Raw genomic sequence first — 15,914 nt, 5'->3', positions numbered from 1 at the left:
TGGAGGAAGTTCCAACTTGTAAGCTACTTCTCCAACTCTAGTGAGAATTTTGTAAGGGCCATAAAATCGTGGGCTCAACTTCTCATTAATCTTCCGGGCCAATGACTTTAAACGATACGGTTGGATCCTTAAATAGACCATGTCGCCTACTTCAAATGCTAATTCTCTCCTCTGTTTGTTGGCTTGAACCCTCATTCTGTTTTGGGCGAGTACCAAATGGTGGTGCAACTCATCAAGGACAGCATCTCTTTCCTGTAGCATTGCTGAAACCTCTTCTACTGCAGTCTGCTGGTGGCCTTCCCGAAACAGACTTGGTGGTTCACAGCCATATAAGGCTTTGAACGGTGTCATACCAGTAGACTCCTTATAGGAAGTATTAAACCAGAATTCAGCCCAATGCAACCATTTGGGCCATTGTTTTGGCTTTGGGCTGCAGAAACACCGCAAATATGATTCCAAACATCTGTTGACAACCTCAGTCTGCCCATTTGATTGAGGATGGTAGGCAGTGGTGTAGCATAAATTAGAGCCAGCCATCTTGAACAACTCAGACCAAAAGGTGCTGAGGAAAACTCTGTCACGATCAGACACTATTGTTTTGGGGAACCCATGTAATTTTACTATTTCTCGAATAAAAACTTCAGCAACTTGTTTGGCCGAGTAGGGATGACAGATTGCTATAAAATGGGCATACTTGGTCATCCTATCAACCACTACAAATATGGTATCCACCTCAAATGCCTTGGGCAATCCTCCCACGAAGTCCATAGAGATATCAGCCCAAACTTGGGTGGGAATGGGTAATGGCTGCAGCAGCCCTGCAGGAGATAGGTTCTGAATTTTATGTTGTTGGCAGATATGACATGCTGCCACATACTCCTTAATTTGTTTCATCATCCCTTCCCAAAACACCACTCCTGCAATTCTTTTATAAGTTCTCAATGCCCCTGAATGTCCTCCCACCTGTGAATCATGGAATTCCCTTAGTATTGAGGGAATCCATTTGGACAGCTTTGGAATTACTAATCTGCCATTGAACATTAGTCTCCCACCACATAGTTCAAATCCCTTGTGAGCCGTGGAATCAAGCAAAAGATCTTGTATGATAGTGCGCAAACGTGGATCAGCCTGTATCTCTTTATCCAAATCTGTGAGCTGCGTTAATTCCACATGTGATATGGCAGAAAATTGCATCTGCCTTGAAAGTGCATCAGCCACCTTATTTTCCTTCCCCGGCTGATAAATTATCTCGAAATCGAACCCCAACAGCTTTGAGGCCCACTTCTGCTGTTCTTCTCCTAATATTTTCTGATCAGTGAGGAATTTAAGACTCTTCTGGTCAGTCTTTACCAAAAAATGCCTACCCATTAAATAGTGCCTCCATTTTTTAATTGCAAAAACAATAGCCATCAGTTCCTTTTCATATACTGACTTGTTTAAAGCCCTTTGAGAAAATCCCTGGCTAATGAAGGCAATTGGCCTATCCTCCTGCGTTAAGACAGCCCCTATCCCTTTTCCAGAGGCATCTGTGACTACAGTAAACTGCTTATGAAAATTAGGCAAGGCCAAAACAGGTACTGAACTCATGTTTTTTTTTTAATTTGTCATATGCCTCCTGTGCTTCCGGACTCCACTTGAAATTATCTTTTTTCAATAACTCAGTTAGAGGCTTGCAATCTTCCCGTAATTCTGCACAAACTTTCTATAATAACCAGTGAGGCCTAAAACTCCTCTTAATCCCTTGATGTTCGAAGGTCTGGGCCACTTTTCCATAGCCTCAATTTTTTTGGGATCGGCCATAACTCCTGCACCTGAGATTATGTGGCCCAAATACTCCACCTGACGCTGCCCAAAACAACACTTCTTTTTATTCAGAACCAACTGGTGCTGTCGCAGGGCCTCCATCACCTTCCTAAGGTGTGATATGTGCTCCTGATCACTTTGACTGTATATTAAAATATCATCAAAAATACTAAAGAAAACTTTCTAAGAAAGGGCCTCAACACCTCATTCATGAGGGCTTGAAAGGTGGATGGAGCGTTGGTAAGGCCGAATGGCATTACCATATACTCATAATGACCCTCATGGGTCTTAAATGCAGTTTTAGGAATATCTTCTTCTCTCATACTAATTTGATTAAAACCAGACTTCAAGTCCAGTTTGGTAAAAATCTTAGACCCACCCAATTCATCTAAAAGTTCCTCAATTACAGGCATGGGGAACTTATCAGGTACAATATGCTTATTTAATGCTCTATAGTCAACACACACACGCCAACTACCATTTTTTTTTTTAACAAGAATTACAGGACTAGCATATGGGCTCACACTATGTCTAATCCATCCATTATCCAGCAATTCAGATACTAATTTTTCTATCTCAGTTTTCTGGTATGGTGGGTACCTGTAGGGACGACTATTAGCAATCTGACTACCTGGTTTCAGAACGATGGCATGGTCTTGAGCTCTCCTTGGGGGTAGGCCTTTTGGTTCACGAAATAACTCTTGGAACTCCTCCAATAGCTCATCCAGCTCCTGCCGTGACTCGGTTGGCTCTTCCGCTTGAGGTTCTCTTTGTTCAATAAGAAATCCTGTTCCCCCATCGTTTATTGCCTTCACAATAGTCTTCAAGGACGCCACTGCTCTAGATAAAGAAGGATCTCCCCGAAGCAGCACCTCATTGCCCCCATTTTCAAACTTAAGAGTCATCTCCTTGAAATTAGCCTTGATTTCACCCAATCCCGTCAGCCATTCCAACCCCAAAACCACGTCAGTGCCTCCTAAATCGAACAGATGAAAATCTTGGCATATGTTATGTCCTTGCAACTCCATGGGTACTTTTCTGCACACCCCGTGACACGCCACCCTATGTCCGTTGCCAACCTCCACCCAAAATCGAGGTGTATCATCAACCAGCAGCCGCAGTCTGCTTGCTACATCTTTGCTAACAAAGTTATGAGATGCCCCACAATCGATTAAGGTCACCACCGGTTCCTTCTCGATTTGGCCCCATAGCTTCAGGGTTCGACTCGAGGACAGCCCCAACAGACTATGCATGGAGATTTGAAGAGCTTCCCCAACCTCCTGCTGGTCCGCTGCTGTCGTACTTTCCCTTGCTACCATTTGTTTGTCTTCCTCAACTTCATCGTCATCTATGATGAGTACTTGTAACTGACGCACCTTACATCGATGATTAGGGTTCCATCGCTCTTCACATTTGAAACAGAGTCCCAAACGAGATCGCTCCTGCAACTGACCCTGAGGTAGCCGCCGTCCATTGTTCCGACTACCGCTGCTGTCTTGGCTCTCCAACAGACGAGAACTTCCCGTCGATGAATTTTGGGAGCTAGGGTTCGTTTTAGGAGCAATAGATGAAGTTTCCAGCACGTTTGATTTTGTTCCAGCGTTCAAATTGCCTGAACCCGTATTGATGGGCCGGGTCGAATTAAAGCCCGCTCCACTTCTTCCAGTTTGGGCCCACTTATTCGCTCCTACACCTTGCCCCAAGCCCATTCGTCCCATTCCTTCAGTAGCCCAAGCGATATTCCTCCGTTCAATCTTTGTTGCCATCTTCATCATCTCTGAGAGTTTGTTCATGGGGTGCATAAGCAATTCCTCCCTAATACTGTCAGTCAATCCATTCAGCCAAGCTCCTCTAAGAACCTCTTCATCTTCGAATTTCAAGCGGCTCACAACCTGCTCGAAGGTCACTCTAAAATCAGCCACGCTTCCCACCTGCTTCAATGTAAACAGAGAACGATAGGGGTTATCGTCTAGCTCTGGTTGAAATCGACTCAAAACGTCCGTCCTGAAATTCACCCAAGTAGCGTTCGAATTATTAATTTCCCACCATTGGAACCAGTTTAACGCTTCCCCTTCCATCACCAAAAGCACCGCCGAGAGTTTTTCTGTATCAGTCAAACCGTTAACTCGAAAATACCGCTCTACTTTGTTTAACCACCCAAAAACGTCCTCACCGGAAAACACAGGTAACTCTAATTTTCTTTCTTGCGCAGTAACGTTGTTCCCACCATTTCCTCCGTTCCCTCCGTTTCCTGCTGACGAACCCGTCCCTTCATGTTGGGTTGGCCCTGCTGGTCTGGAACTTAGCAACGCATCCAATTTCCTCAGTATCTCGATCTGACCTTCTTCAGTGCGACGCACCCTCTCTGACAATTCGTCGAATCTAGCCTCCATACTTCTCGTCACAACCATACAAGCTCTCCCTGGATTTAGAAGAGCTCTGATACCAATTGATAGGTATCAGAGATAATAGACAGCGGAATTTAAAGAAGTAAATGTATTTATAGTATTGATATCAACTCAGATTCAAACTATTAACTCCAACAGTATTCTTCAATGGCAATTACAAGTATGAAAATGAAAACAACAGTGAGACAATTACAAAGCCACAACGATTACAAATAACTACTACCCAGAACACTTAGAGAGGTTCTGGTTCTCTCCCTAATCACCCAATAGGATGCCCAAAAGTCCCAAGTTCCAAGAATCCCTCACTCCCATGCGCCTCCTCCTATTTGTAACAAACTTGTAACAACTTCGTGCTACACGCGTGACCACTCTCTTGCTGTTATTGCTTTGTTGTCCTTGCTGTCCGTGTGACTAATTTTCTTCAGTAGTTGCTGCTAACTCACCTTGTCCATGTGGGACTACTCTGCTCTTTCTCCTCTCATATATTTTCCCAAATCTGCCCTTGTTGATTGTATCAGAATCTTACAAGTAGTAAGTACATTCTTTAAAGCAATCTCATGAGGATGTCCAAGACGACAATGCCATAAGGAGTAGGCAGTGTTAGACACTGAACTAGGCAGATTACAAGATTGAACAGTATTGGAGGCTAAACTAGATTGATTACAAGTATAGAGCTGTGAGCTAAAACACTTTGAAGACAATGACACTTGAGTAGAAGGCTTGACAGTTGTGGAAGCTTTAGGCAGACATATACTTGGAAATGAATACAAGCCATCCTTGTTGACAGTACCTTCTAGGAGAGTTTTATTGGACTCCTGCGATTTCACAAAACACTTAGAAGGGTGAAACTCAAAATATACATTGTTATCATTAGCAAATTGGCTAACACTTAATAAGTTCTTCGCTATTGAAGGTACAAGAAGCAGATTTTCAAGACTTAATTCAGTTTGAGGTTCTAATGGAGACAAAAATTTGGATGAACCAATGGCAAGAATTGGCAAACCTTGTCCATTACCAATGACAATCTGATCTGTACCAGTAAGCTGTTGGCTTTGAAGGAGATTAGCTGGATTTGCAGTAACATGGTGGCTTGCACCTGAATCAGGATACCACTCGATGGTAGGTGCAGATACTGGATGAGGCAGCAATCCAGGTTGAGAAGCAATCAAGGCATGAGGAGCCTGATTTGCTTGCTGGCGAATATATTGATAGGGACGCTGTTATGGTGAAGCAAAATATTGCATCTCAGTGGTATTTGGAGGAGGAATATTAGGTATGAACCGTTCATCGAACCTATACCAGCAGGAACGAACATCATGCCCGAACCTATAGCATAGCTGACAATGAACATTGGAACGAGGTCCACGTCCTCTTCCTCTATTATTGCGACCTCCATTCCTTCCTCGTCCTCTATATCCAGCATTAGGAGAACCAGAAAACTGAGAATCTGTAGTCTGGTTCATACTCTGTTTTTCGTTCAGTAAAACAGAGGTTAACAAAGGATTCTTCTCCGATGGATTTTGTGTCACAGCAACGTTCACAGAGGCTGGATTGGTCAGTAGAGACTCGTTTTGCTTCAACAAAAGTTGTTCGAAAGCCATCAACTCAACTGCAATATCATCTACACCATACTCTCTCTCACGTCCATAGACGTTTAGAACGAACAAGTTATAGTCCGATGGCAAGCCTTCGAGTATATACTCGATCTGATCTTCGATTTAGACTGGACTATTTATTGCTTTCAACGAATGACAGAGAGTTTTGATTCTAGACAAATACTCAGGAATAGTTTTGGCACCTTTCTTCAGCGTTCGAAGTTCAGATCTAAGATTTCTAGATCTGGACTTCATCATTCCTTGAAATAGCTTGTGGATCTTGTCCCACGCTTCATGAGAGTGTTTAACTCCTAGAATTTCGTTCACTACAGACTCAGATATTGTGGAAAGTAACCAAGTCAGTAGCATCTGATCTTGAGTAAGCCACGTTGTGTACTCTGGATTCACAGATTCTGCATCACGATCTTCCTCTGCGAGAAACTTCAGTGGAATTCTTGGATTAACTAGAAACTTCTGAAGTTGATGTGTGGTTATTATTGACTCAACGATCTGTGTCCAGAACAAGAAATTGTCCTCAGTCAGTTTAACAGATATCTGATAGTTGAAAAGATTCGGCACTTTCTCCATTGAAGAAGTGTTGTTTGAGCTGTGATGTGTAGGAGAGTTTGACGTTGTGGAAGCCATGAATGAAGTAAGAAATGGATCAGGCCCTCAGGATGAGAGCTCTGATACCATATCAGAGATCAAGTGAAAGAGAAAGAGTGAGAGTGAAAAAGAGAGCCATTGGCTTTACTGAGTGTTTGATATTTTTCATAATGACTAAATACAAAGGGAGAGCTCTATATATAGAGCTCAGAGATGATGAGTCAACAGCTAACAATCCAAAACTAACTAACTGAGCTTATAACAATAAGCCTAATAGAAAGCCTAGAAGGAATACACTACAACCAGATTTATAGTAACAATAATGCAGCTAAATACAACTGCACAAACAGTAAGCTTAAGCTATATTCTAATAATTCATAATAAATTTATTATGTTTTTCTTCTATTGCATCAAAACCTAAAGAATTAACGAGTTGGCTGACGAAACCAGTGACATACTCAAAGATACTGCTACAAATTTGAACCCCTGTAATTGCCACCTCCCTTTTCTATATTGACTACAACTAATAAGAAACATGGAAAATGATCAAAATATTGCAATTTAAAAAGTGATAATGAATTAATGTAAGTACTGAGTATACTGATGCTGACATATAATCATTTTTCATAGAAAATCAATGTACATGTATTCTGAGGATCGTATTTATTATCATGATCACATTAGAATTAAACATTTTCTTAACCACACTCCCCCCTTCCCGCCCCCAAAACAGAAAAATGAATTAAGCATAATGTTTTGGTTGAAATATGTAGGTGAAAATTTACAAAAAAATAAAATAAAATAGAGTAAACTCCTTCTTGGTCTCTAACAAAAAACACGGTCCTCACTTTAGTCCCTTATAAAAACAAAATTTGTCGCTTGGTCCCTATGAAATTCAAAGTGGACCCATTTTAGTCATTTTGAGGGACTAATGTGGGTGTTTTTTAAATTTGTGAGGGGCCACGATTTTAACTAAATGAGTCTACTTTGAATTTCTTAGAGACCTCGGGACTAATTATTTTTTGTAAGGGACTAAAGTGGGAACTGTATTTTTTATTAGGGACCCAAAAAGAGCTTTACTCTAAAATATATATGTAGGTGAAAAGAAATCTACGTCCTTTTACATGGAGAGGGAGTAGTCTATAAATTTATGGTAGAGAAGGTTCCCAAAATTTGTTATTAATAAATGACCTCATTCATCATTTACATGCCTTTCTGGGTTGATTGCTGTTAAAAATAATTTGGTGAACTAGTGTTATGTGGGACAAGGTCTTGGAGATGACTCACTCAATGTCCTATGGTGAGGTCTGTGAGTGGCCTTTTTTGGGGTGGGAAGCAAGCAATATTGCATGAGGTTACTTATTATTTATTAAAAAGATTATGTGCCTCCGCTTCCAAAATCCAGCAATGCAAGCAAATTGTGAATGGGTAATTATATTTTGTCTGGTTTTGAAACTACATAAAATGGTTATTATCTTTTATGTGCCTCGCAGGAGTTATCCTACAGAAAAGGTGATTATCTTTTATTTGGTTCTGAAACTAGTGGCCTGCCACCTGAAGCCTTGTTAGACTGCAAAACTGAACCATTTGGTGGCGGGACTGTCAGAATTCCAATGGTTGAAACTTACGTCAGATGTTTGAATCTATCTGTAAGTGTTGGCATAGCCTTGTATGAAGCTTCTAGACAACTCAACTACGAGCCACTTCAGATATACTCGCAAAGCTGTATTGATAGAGAGGAATCATTTATTACTGAAGACGATTTTGCTTGATCATCATATTTATTTTATTTAACACTGAAGGAGAACACTCCTTCGAATTATCTTAGTTAATTGTGCTTGTCGCATCATGACCAGGGTCATAGGCGTAAATTGAGATACAAAAAGTGAGCCCAAATCTGGATCCAACTCCATATTAAACTTCTTATAACAGGATTTTCTCGAGATTATATCAGACTACCGATACCGATCCAAATGTGATCTAAGGGTTGTGCCATTTGTTGTGGAGATTTACACTTTTCCAACTTCTAATTAATGTAATCACTGTAATGGAACATTGGGAATAAATTGGTCAAAGAATTACATATCGGCCTTTTGAATGCTTGAACGTTGTGTGGAGATTCCAGGGGATGTATTAGATTGAAATTTTAAAGGATTTTAATAGATTGTTTTTGGACAAAAAAATATGTTGGTGTTCTATTAGGATTTTAATGGATTGAAAAAAAGTCACGCGGTATTCGATTAGGATTTTAAAGGATTATTTTAAAATTCATCTAAATACATTGGTATTCAATCAGGATTTTAAACAATGGAATCACAATCTTGTGGTATTCAAAAATTCGATGATTTTAATGAATTTTCTATTGGTGTGGATTTCGTGAGACTTTTTAATGAAAAATATAAATAGGATGTCTCTCTCACAATCTTACCCTAACCCGGAGGATTTCTTGATATTCTTCTATTGCAGTATTTTTTTTTCTTTTGGCAGGTTGACTGCTTAAAATTGGGTTTTGCAATGGGAGTTTCGTCAAAACTAAAAAAAAAACGTTTTTGAGCGATTTTCATCACAAAACAATCCAGAAACAACGAATCAACGAGATTTTAATATAATCTATATAAAAAATAACATATTTTTGAATCATTTTTGAGAAATTTTGAAAGTTTAAAAAGTGATTTTTCAATCTATGGGTCGCGATTTTTCTTGGCACAAAAACGTGTGATTTTTGTATTAAAAACAACATAAAACGTTGAAAAAATAACAGGGGAGCTAAAACCCTCAAACCAATTTTCATTTTACATAAATGAAACAATATCAATTTAAAGAAAGATTGAAACTTTCATAATATGAACCCTATATTTCGTAACAATATATTCATGAACGAAATTTCTTCACTATAGGAAACGATTTCAAACAATTTTTGTGTCAATAGATAACTAAAAGCTTGTTTCTCAAAAGCCCCAAATTTCAATGTATCGATTGAAAAAAAAATTGAATTTTTTTTTTTAAATTTCATGTAATTAAACCTAAAATTTCATATTCAAAATTTTCTTAAAATATTCAATGAAAATATACATATGATATATGGTTAGAAAACTCTTATCACGTAAAACAAAAACCTCAAGGTTTTCAAGATCAATTGCAAAAAATTTCAAACGAAATTTTATCATGAACTTTAGGTTCTATATGCAAATTTAGAATTATTTTTATAATTAAAAAAATTGGGTCTTATAATCATATATGCATAGCTTTGATAGCAAATGAAGAAGATAAATTTCAACCCATTAGATATGTGAAAAGCTGTTGTTTAGTAATTTTGAATGTTTGTTAAAAATTATATTATGTTTTACTGATTGAGAAAATTATATTATGTTTTACTTTTTTTTTAATTTCATTGCATTTCTTTGTTTTTTTTTTATGGGAAAGATTATACTTACAACCTATTTTTGTTTACAACCTTTTACAACCATATCTTAATCGTTGATTTCCGTCAATCAACAGTTATTATTTTCGCAAATCAAACTCATTAATTAATATTTAATTTGCAATGAATGATAACCGTTGATTGACGAAAATCAACGGTTAAGATATGATTGTAATATGTTGTAAACAAAAATAGATTGTAATTATAACCTTTCCCTTTTTTATTGACTCTTGTAATTTTGAATGTTTGTTAAAAATTCATATGATTTTTTAAAATCTTATAAATCCATATTGTCCTTTCAAATCTTATAAGTTCTATTAACATCCTAATCCAATACACCCCCTTTGAATTTTCCAACTTCTAATTAATGTAATCACTGTAATGGAACATTGGGAATAAATTGGTCAAAGAATTACAGTTTTATTATTTTTATCGGCCTTTTGAATGCTTGAACGAGTATGATGATTTCAGGGTTTATATATATATATATATATATATATATATATATATATATATATATATAAATTTGACACCTTATCTGATAGCCGGTAGATCAAAAAAGATCAATAGTGTCACATGCTTACAAATCAGAGTCGTTGATCTTTTTTGATCTAATAGCTCTTAGACGATATGTCGAACTTTAAATTTGACACTGGTGTCAAAGGATCTTACCTATATCTATATATATATATATATATATATATATATATATATATATATATATATATATATATATATTCTTGGTCATATCCTGAATTAGATTAATAGAAGAATCTATATAATTTACTTGGGAACTAGACCTTTCTCTAGGGGTGAAATATTTGCATTTAATTAAATGCTTATGCATGTCAATAGGGGTGAAATATTTGCATTTAATTAAATGCTTATGCATATCAATTATCTCTTTAATAGTTTTTCTTGTTAGTATAAGTATCTTAGAGACAATCTAAGCAGCTCAATGACACTAGCATTTTTATAAATCACTTTAGAGCATTACTTTATGAGTGTTGTTTTTCTCCTATTTGTTGGAGAACACAACACTTTCCTACAGACTCAAACTTCTTGTGGGATCCACCACTTAAGAAATTTAAAAAATAAAAATAAACTCAACACAAACTTCGATGAGTCTATAGTAGGTAGTTCAATTTTCCTATTGCATAAGAATTGATTTACCCTTACTTTATTTGTTTTATATAATTGTTTCTTGTTGTTTAATATGTTTGAATGTATAATGGTCTTTGGAGTAATTAAGATTTATCTTTGAGAATCCATGATGAGATCATGATAATGAGAACTCCCTAACAAAAAACACGATCCCCACTTTAGTCCCTTACAAAAATAAATTAGTCAGTTAGTCCCTGACAAATTCAAAGTGGACCCATTTAGTTGAAATCGTGGTCCCTCACAAATTCAAAAAAGACCCATATTAGTTCCTCAGAAGGACTAAAATGGGTCCACCTTGAATTTGTTAGGGACTAACTGTAACACCCCGTGTATACCCGGTTTGTTAACATATCATTGTATTAAGCTGCGCTTAATTAAAAATGCGGAATATCCTTTTTAATTTCAATTATGACGTCATTATACTTAGCCAAGTTGATTACTTAATCAATTTCATAAAATATCGCCTGTATGTAAATTGCAATAAGACATCTCCTGATATACCTCAATATATAAATAAAGTGTGTATCTAAAATCACGGATCTACAACTCGTAGTCCGGACCATAATCCTGATACATTATTACAACTCCAAATAAAACAAGACATAAACAAGACTACGTGTCATGGACAATCCCCATGCTCACCAAATCAACAACGTCTCAACAAGATGATATACAATCATAAACTGAAGCTAAAAGCAAAAAGAAGCATGCATAACCAGCATCCAACAAGTCAGCATAATATAACAGCAATATCTAACTCAGCTCCGGCCTCCTGCCGCTTGAGGTCTCGACCTTACCTGAACCTGGAATAAGCGCCCCAAACGTGGGGTGAGATCTCTAACAGAAATCTCAGTAAGACAAGGGGTCCTCAACGATCTTCCACCCCAAGCTCACTTACATGTGCAATATAAGTTCAAAAGCAATTTAACAATATAATTTCCAAAATAGTGCAATGCAGCAGATAATCATGTCATGTGGGTTATAACTATTCTACTGATCAGAGAAATGCAGGAATACGTCTATTACCCACACAGTACCAGCCCATGCTGTACCCACCCCCAAAGGGCCACCCCATGGTTTCCCTTTAAGGCAAACACCACATAAATATCATACAGCAATTGCACTTAACAGCTCCATAGCATTTCAATAAAATAGTATATGAAAATACATCATGCATATAACCATCCCCCCATGGGAAATGGTGGAACCAACAATGGCTAAACCGAGGACACGAAAGCTTACCTCGCAAGCTAAAACCCGAACCAAGGTCCACACTAGCTCGAGGTCCACAAACAGCACAATCACAATCTGTTTTAGAACAACAATTATATCAATATTAATATTCTAATATTTTACCATGATAAACTAGACATCTTGAGGTTTCCAACGATATACTTTATGTCTTAATCGGAGTTGTATAACTCCGGTTATGATTTACGCAAGGTGACTGCTGCAAATAGAATTTCTAGCAACCAAAACGCGACTTAGAATAGACACTGCGATCAAACCACTGATCCAATGGCTACAAAAATTTACAGAGTTGTAGCCCTATGTGTTAGCTTCACATAGGTCTAGACAGCACTCAATTTGGAGCTCTGTAGCCCAAGATATCGAATTTTTACTAAAACAGGTTCGTTGCTGTCCAGACCAAAATATCGGGATATCTCCAACTGAATATCGGGATATCTGATATCCACATATTTCCAACCAAATATCGGGGTATCAGATATCCGGATATTCACAACCAAATATTGGGATATCAGATATCTGGATATTTACAACCAAATATCGGGATATCACACGTCCGAATATTTACAACCAAATATCCGGATATTTTGCGTCAGAATGCCGATTTTGCATTTCGCGAGATATCAATCCCAAGGGTCCATTTTTATCACTTCCAAACGTTAAAGCATGCATTTTTATACTCTTTTACGTCCACATACCAGTTGGTTACTTGTTTAACTCATTAAACATGCCAAGACATCTCATTTAAGCATTAAAACTCAAGAACAAGGTTGGTACAACATACCCAAGCTTCAAACTCAGAACAAAGAGGCTCTTGGAGCTCACTTGACACTCCCAAGGTTCTGACTTGGTCCCAAAACGAAAAAGACACACCAAGGTTGGTTCTTTCTTCACAAAGGAAGCTCCTTGAAGCTCACAATGCCACTACAATGGCTCAACAACCCCCAACCTCCAAAGTCAGCAACAAACACACCCCAACCAGAGGTCACAAACTCAGATGATGCACTCTCACACCCTCACAATGATAGCCCTCAAGTGTTTACCAAGAAAAGAGGAAGAAACCAAGTGAAAGATGACAACTTGGCTCACAATGGAGAAGGGAACTCAAGGAGAGAGCACCAGCTGACCAGCCTCCAATGCACTCACGTAGGAATCAGTTTTCTAGGGTTGTGTTCCCTTAAGAAGAGTATTTATAGCGATTTAACAATAAAACACACAGTATTAACTTAATTGCTACGCTTAACTTTTTAATCCCAAACTTTGGATTCTTAACCTACTCAATTTTACAAGTATTATCATATTTTTATTATATTTTTCTGAGCACCTTTCTGGTACGCGCTTTTCATAGCCAGTAGCATTTTCTGGCATCAGTTCTCCTCATTTGGACTTGAAACTCGTTTTACAAGTCCTACATATTATTCTAGTAATTATCATGTACTTATTATAATTTTTCAGGATACTTTTTCGGTACGCATTTATACCGACTAGCAGAACCGGTATCTGCACTTTTCTTCCGAAAAGAGACTTTCAGCATTCTTACTCACTTACCATAATTATTAGAGCCTCATAAAATTATTAGGGTCAATTATGGAATCATTTCCTATTTTCTCATAATTAATTAATTAAATTCCTTAATTAACGGTGCGGGTTCTTACATTCACCCCACCTTTTTAAGGATTTTGTCCTCAAAATCAGAAAACATACATGTACCGAAGCACGGGATACTGCTGAGAAGCTCGTCCTCTCGCTCCCAGGATTACCCTTCAGGAATTCTTCCCGTTCAACGTACTCTGACCATCGAAATGATCTTGCTCCTTAGCTGCTTCTCGCCACGATCGAGAAACTTTAGTGGTCCGACAGGAGTTTTCAAGTTCTCCCGAACCTCCACAACATCTGGTTGCACCACGTGCGAAGGATCCGCTACAAACTTGCGAAGTTGAGACACGTGAAACGCGTCTTGGGTGCTGTCCAAGTTCGAAGGCAAGGCAAACCGGTAGGAAACAGATCCTACTCTACCACGTAACAGGTATGGCCCAAAGAACCGCAGGCTCAGTTTCCTCACTCCAAGTGCCCGAACAACACCAGTGACAGTGAAAGCTTCACAAACACGTGCTCACCCTCACCGAACTCCAGTGAACGGTGCTCAACATCAACGTAGTCCTCCTGACGACTAAGCGCCTGCATCAGCTTTCCTCTGATCATCTGACCCAACAGATGGTAATCGGACAAGGTCCAAACCAAACAACTTTTTTATCTCCAATCTTAGACCAACAGGTAGGAATTCTACACCTCCTACCAAACAGCGCCTCGTAGGGTCCCATGCCCAAGCTAGCAAGGAACACACAATCACAAAACTCTACCAATGACAGGTACCTATCTCATGCGGGGCCCTGTTCCAAGGTGCACACCCTCAACATCTCCTCCAAGATCTGGAGGGTCCGCTCAGTCTGTCCAGCAGTCTGAGGGTGATAGGCAGTACTTAGTCTCAACTGAGTTCCAAAAGCTCTCAGCAGCGTCTCCCCGAACCGAGATGTGAACTTCGGGTCCTTAACACAGAGGATACCCTCGGGCACCCCGTTAAGACTCACGATCTCGCGAAGGACAATATGACCAACTGCTTTGACGAGAAGCTCACCTTTACCGGAAGAAAGTGGGCAGACTTAGACAATCTGTCCACGATGACCCAAAAGAGTCATTACTAACCTGGGTCTTAGGCCGACCCATCACGAAGTTCATGGAAATACTTTTCCACTTCCACAACGGTACCTCAAGAGGTTGAAGCTTACCAACGGCTTCTGGTGTTCAATCTCTACCTTTAGGCAAATCAAACACTTGGACACATACACCGCTATGTCCTTCTTCAATCCACGACACACCATCTTGGTTCTTCTCCAAAAGCTCATTCTCGACTCTCAAAGTCTCAAATTCGAGAAGTGCATCCTCAAACAAAGAGGTCACTGTCAGAACTCGAAGTTTCACAATGACGTCACGACGTCATCCGATTCTCTGGGATCATCAGTCATTCCCTCAATAGGGTGACCTAACCCCACAAACTCTAATCTACACAACACTCGAGTGAGTTGGGTCCTATTCCATGACTCTAACTTCAACAAGACTAGCAATTTATAATCCATATCCTCAAAATAAATTCATATTCATTTCAAAGTACTAAATCATAATCATGTTCAATTCCACCAATACATGTTAGTTAACCAACTCATTTACATAGTAACGTACCTTAGTTCACGTACACCTGCAAAATTTTAAATTTTAATAACATAATAGCAAAAAAAACTCTATGTAACGGTATACCTCACTCTCCATGGTATCTGCAAAATTGAGAGTTAGTCAAAGGTGAAATAACATTGACATATATTACCACAGTTCATTGTACTCATTTCATGCTTAACACTATGCATATCAATGATCAACATAAAAACCTAGAGTCATGGAGACCACTCAACTCGCAAACCACTAGTACATGCACTGCCTCGCATATACAAGACACACGTGGCCCTTGCCACCAATTCCAAGTGTTACACACTCTGTTTCCCTGAAGAGAGGTTCACACTCTCAAACAGAGCACCATCACGCTTAAGTAATGGCGTAAGGCCTCTTGCCTCAACAAAATGACCGGTGCTTCCCAAAGAGACATGCTCGGTCGGATAA

At 38.7% G+C, this 15,914-nt stretch overlaps 1 protein-coding gene across 1 annotated transcript; it reads right to left on the bottom strand.

Annotated features, from left to right (window-relative positions):
• Positions 1-1,662: 1,662 nt before the first annotated feature.
• Positions 1,663-4,196, bottom strand: LOC133304100 (uncharacterized). The gene is made up of 2 exons (XM_061504073.1): positions 2,071-4,196; positions 1,663-1,945 (listed from the first exon to the last, which is right to left on the bottom strand). The coding sequence occupies exons 1-2, from the start codon at positions 4,194-4,196 to the stop codon at positions 1,663-1,665; spliced, it is 2,409 nt and encodes an 802-aa protein (XP_061360057.1).
• Between the last annotated feature and the right edge of the window lie 11,718 nt (positions 4,197-15,914).

The sequence above is a fragment of the Gastrolobium bilobum genome, unplaced genomic scaffold (assembly GCF_033153095.1).
Source record: "Gastrolobium bilobum isolate Gb01-03AN ecotype WA unplaced genomic scaffold, APGP_CSIRO_Gbil_v1 utg229068, whole genome shotgun sequence".
Taxonomy (NCBI): Eukaryota; Viridiplantae; Streptophyta; class Magnoliopsida; order Fabales; family Fabaceae; genus Gastrolobium; species Gastrolobium bilobum.
The sequence above is the reverse complement of the archived record's forward strand: the minus strand, read 5'-3'. Positions and strand labels throughout refer to the sequence as shown.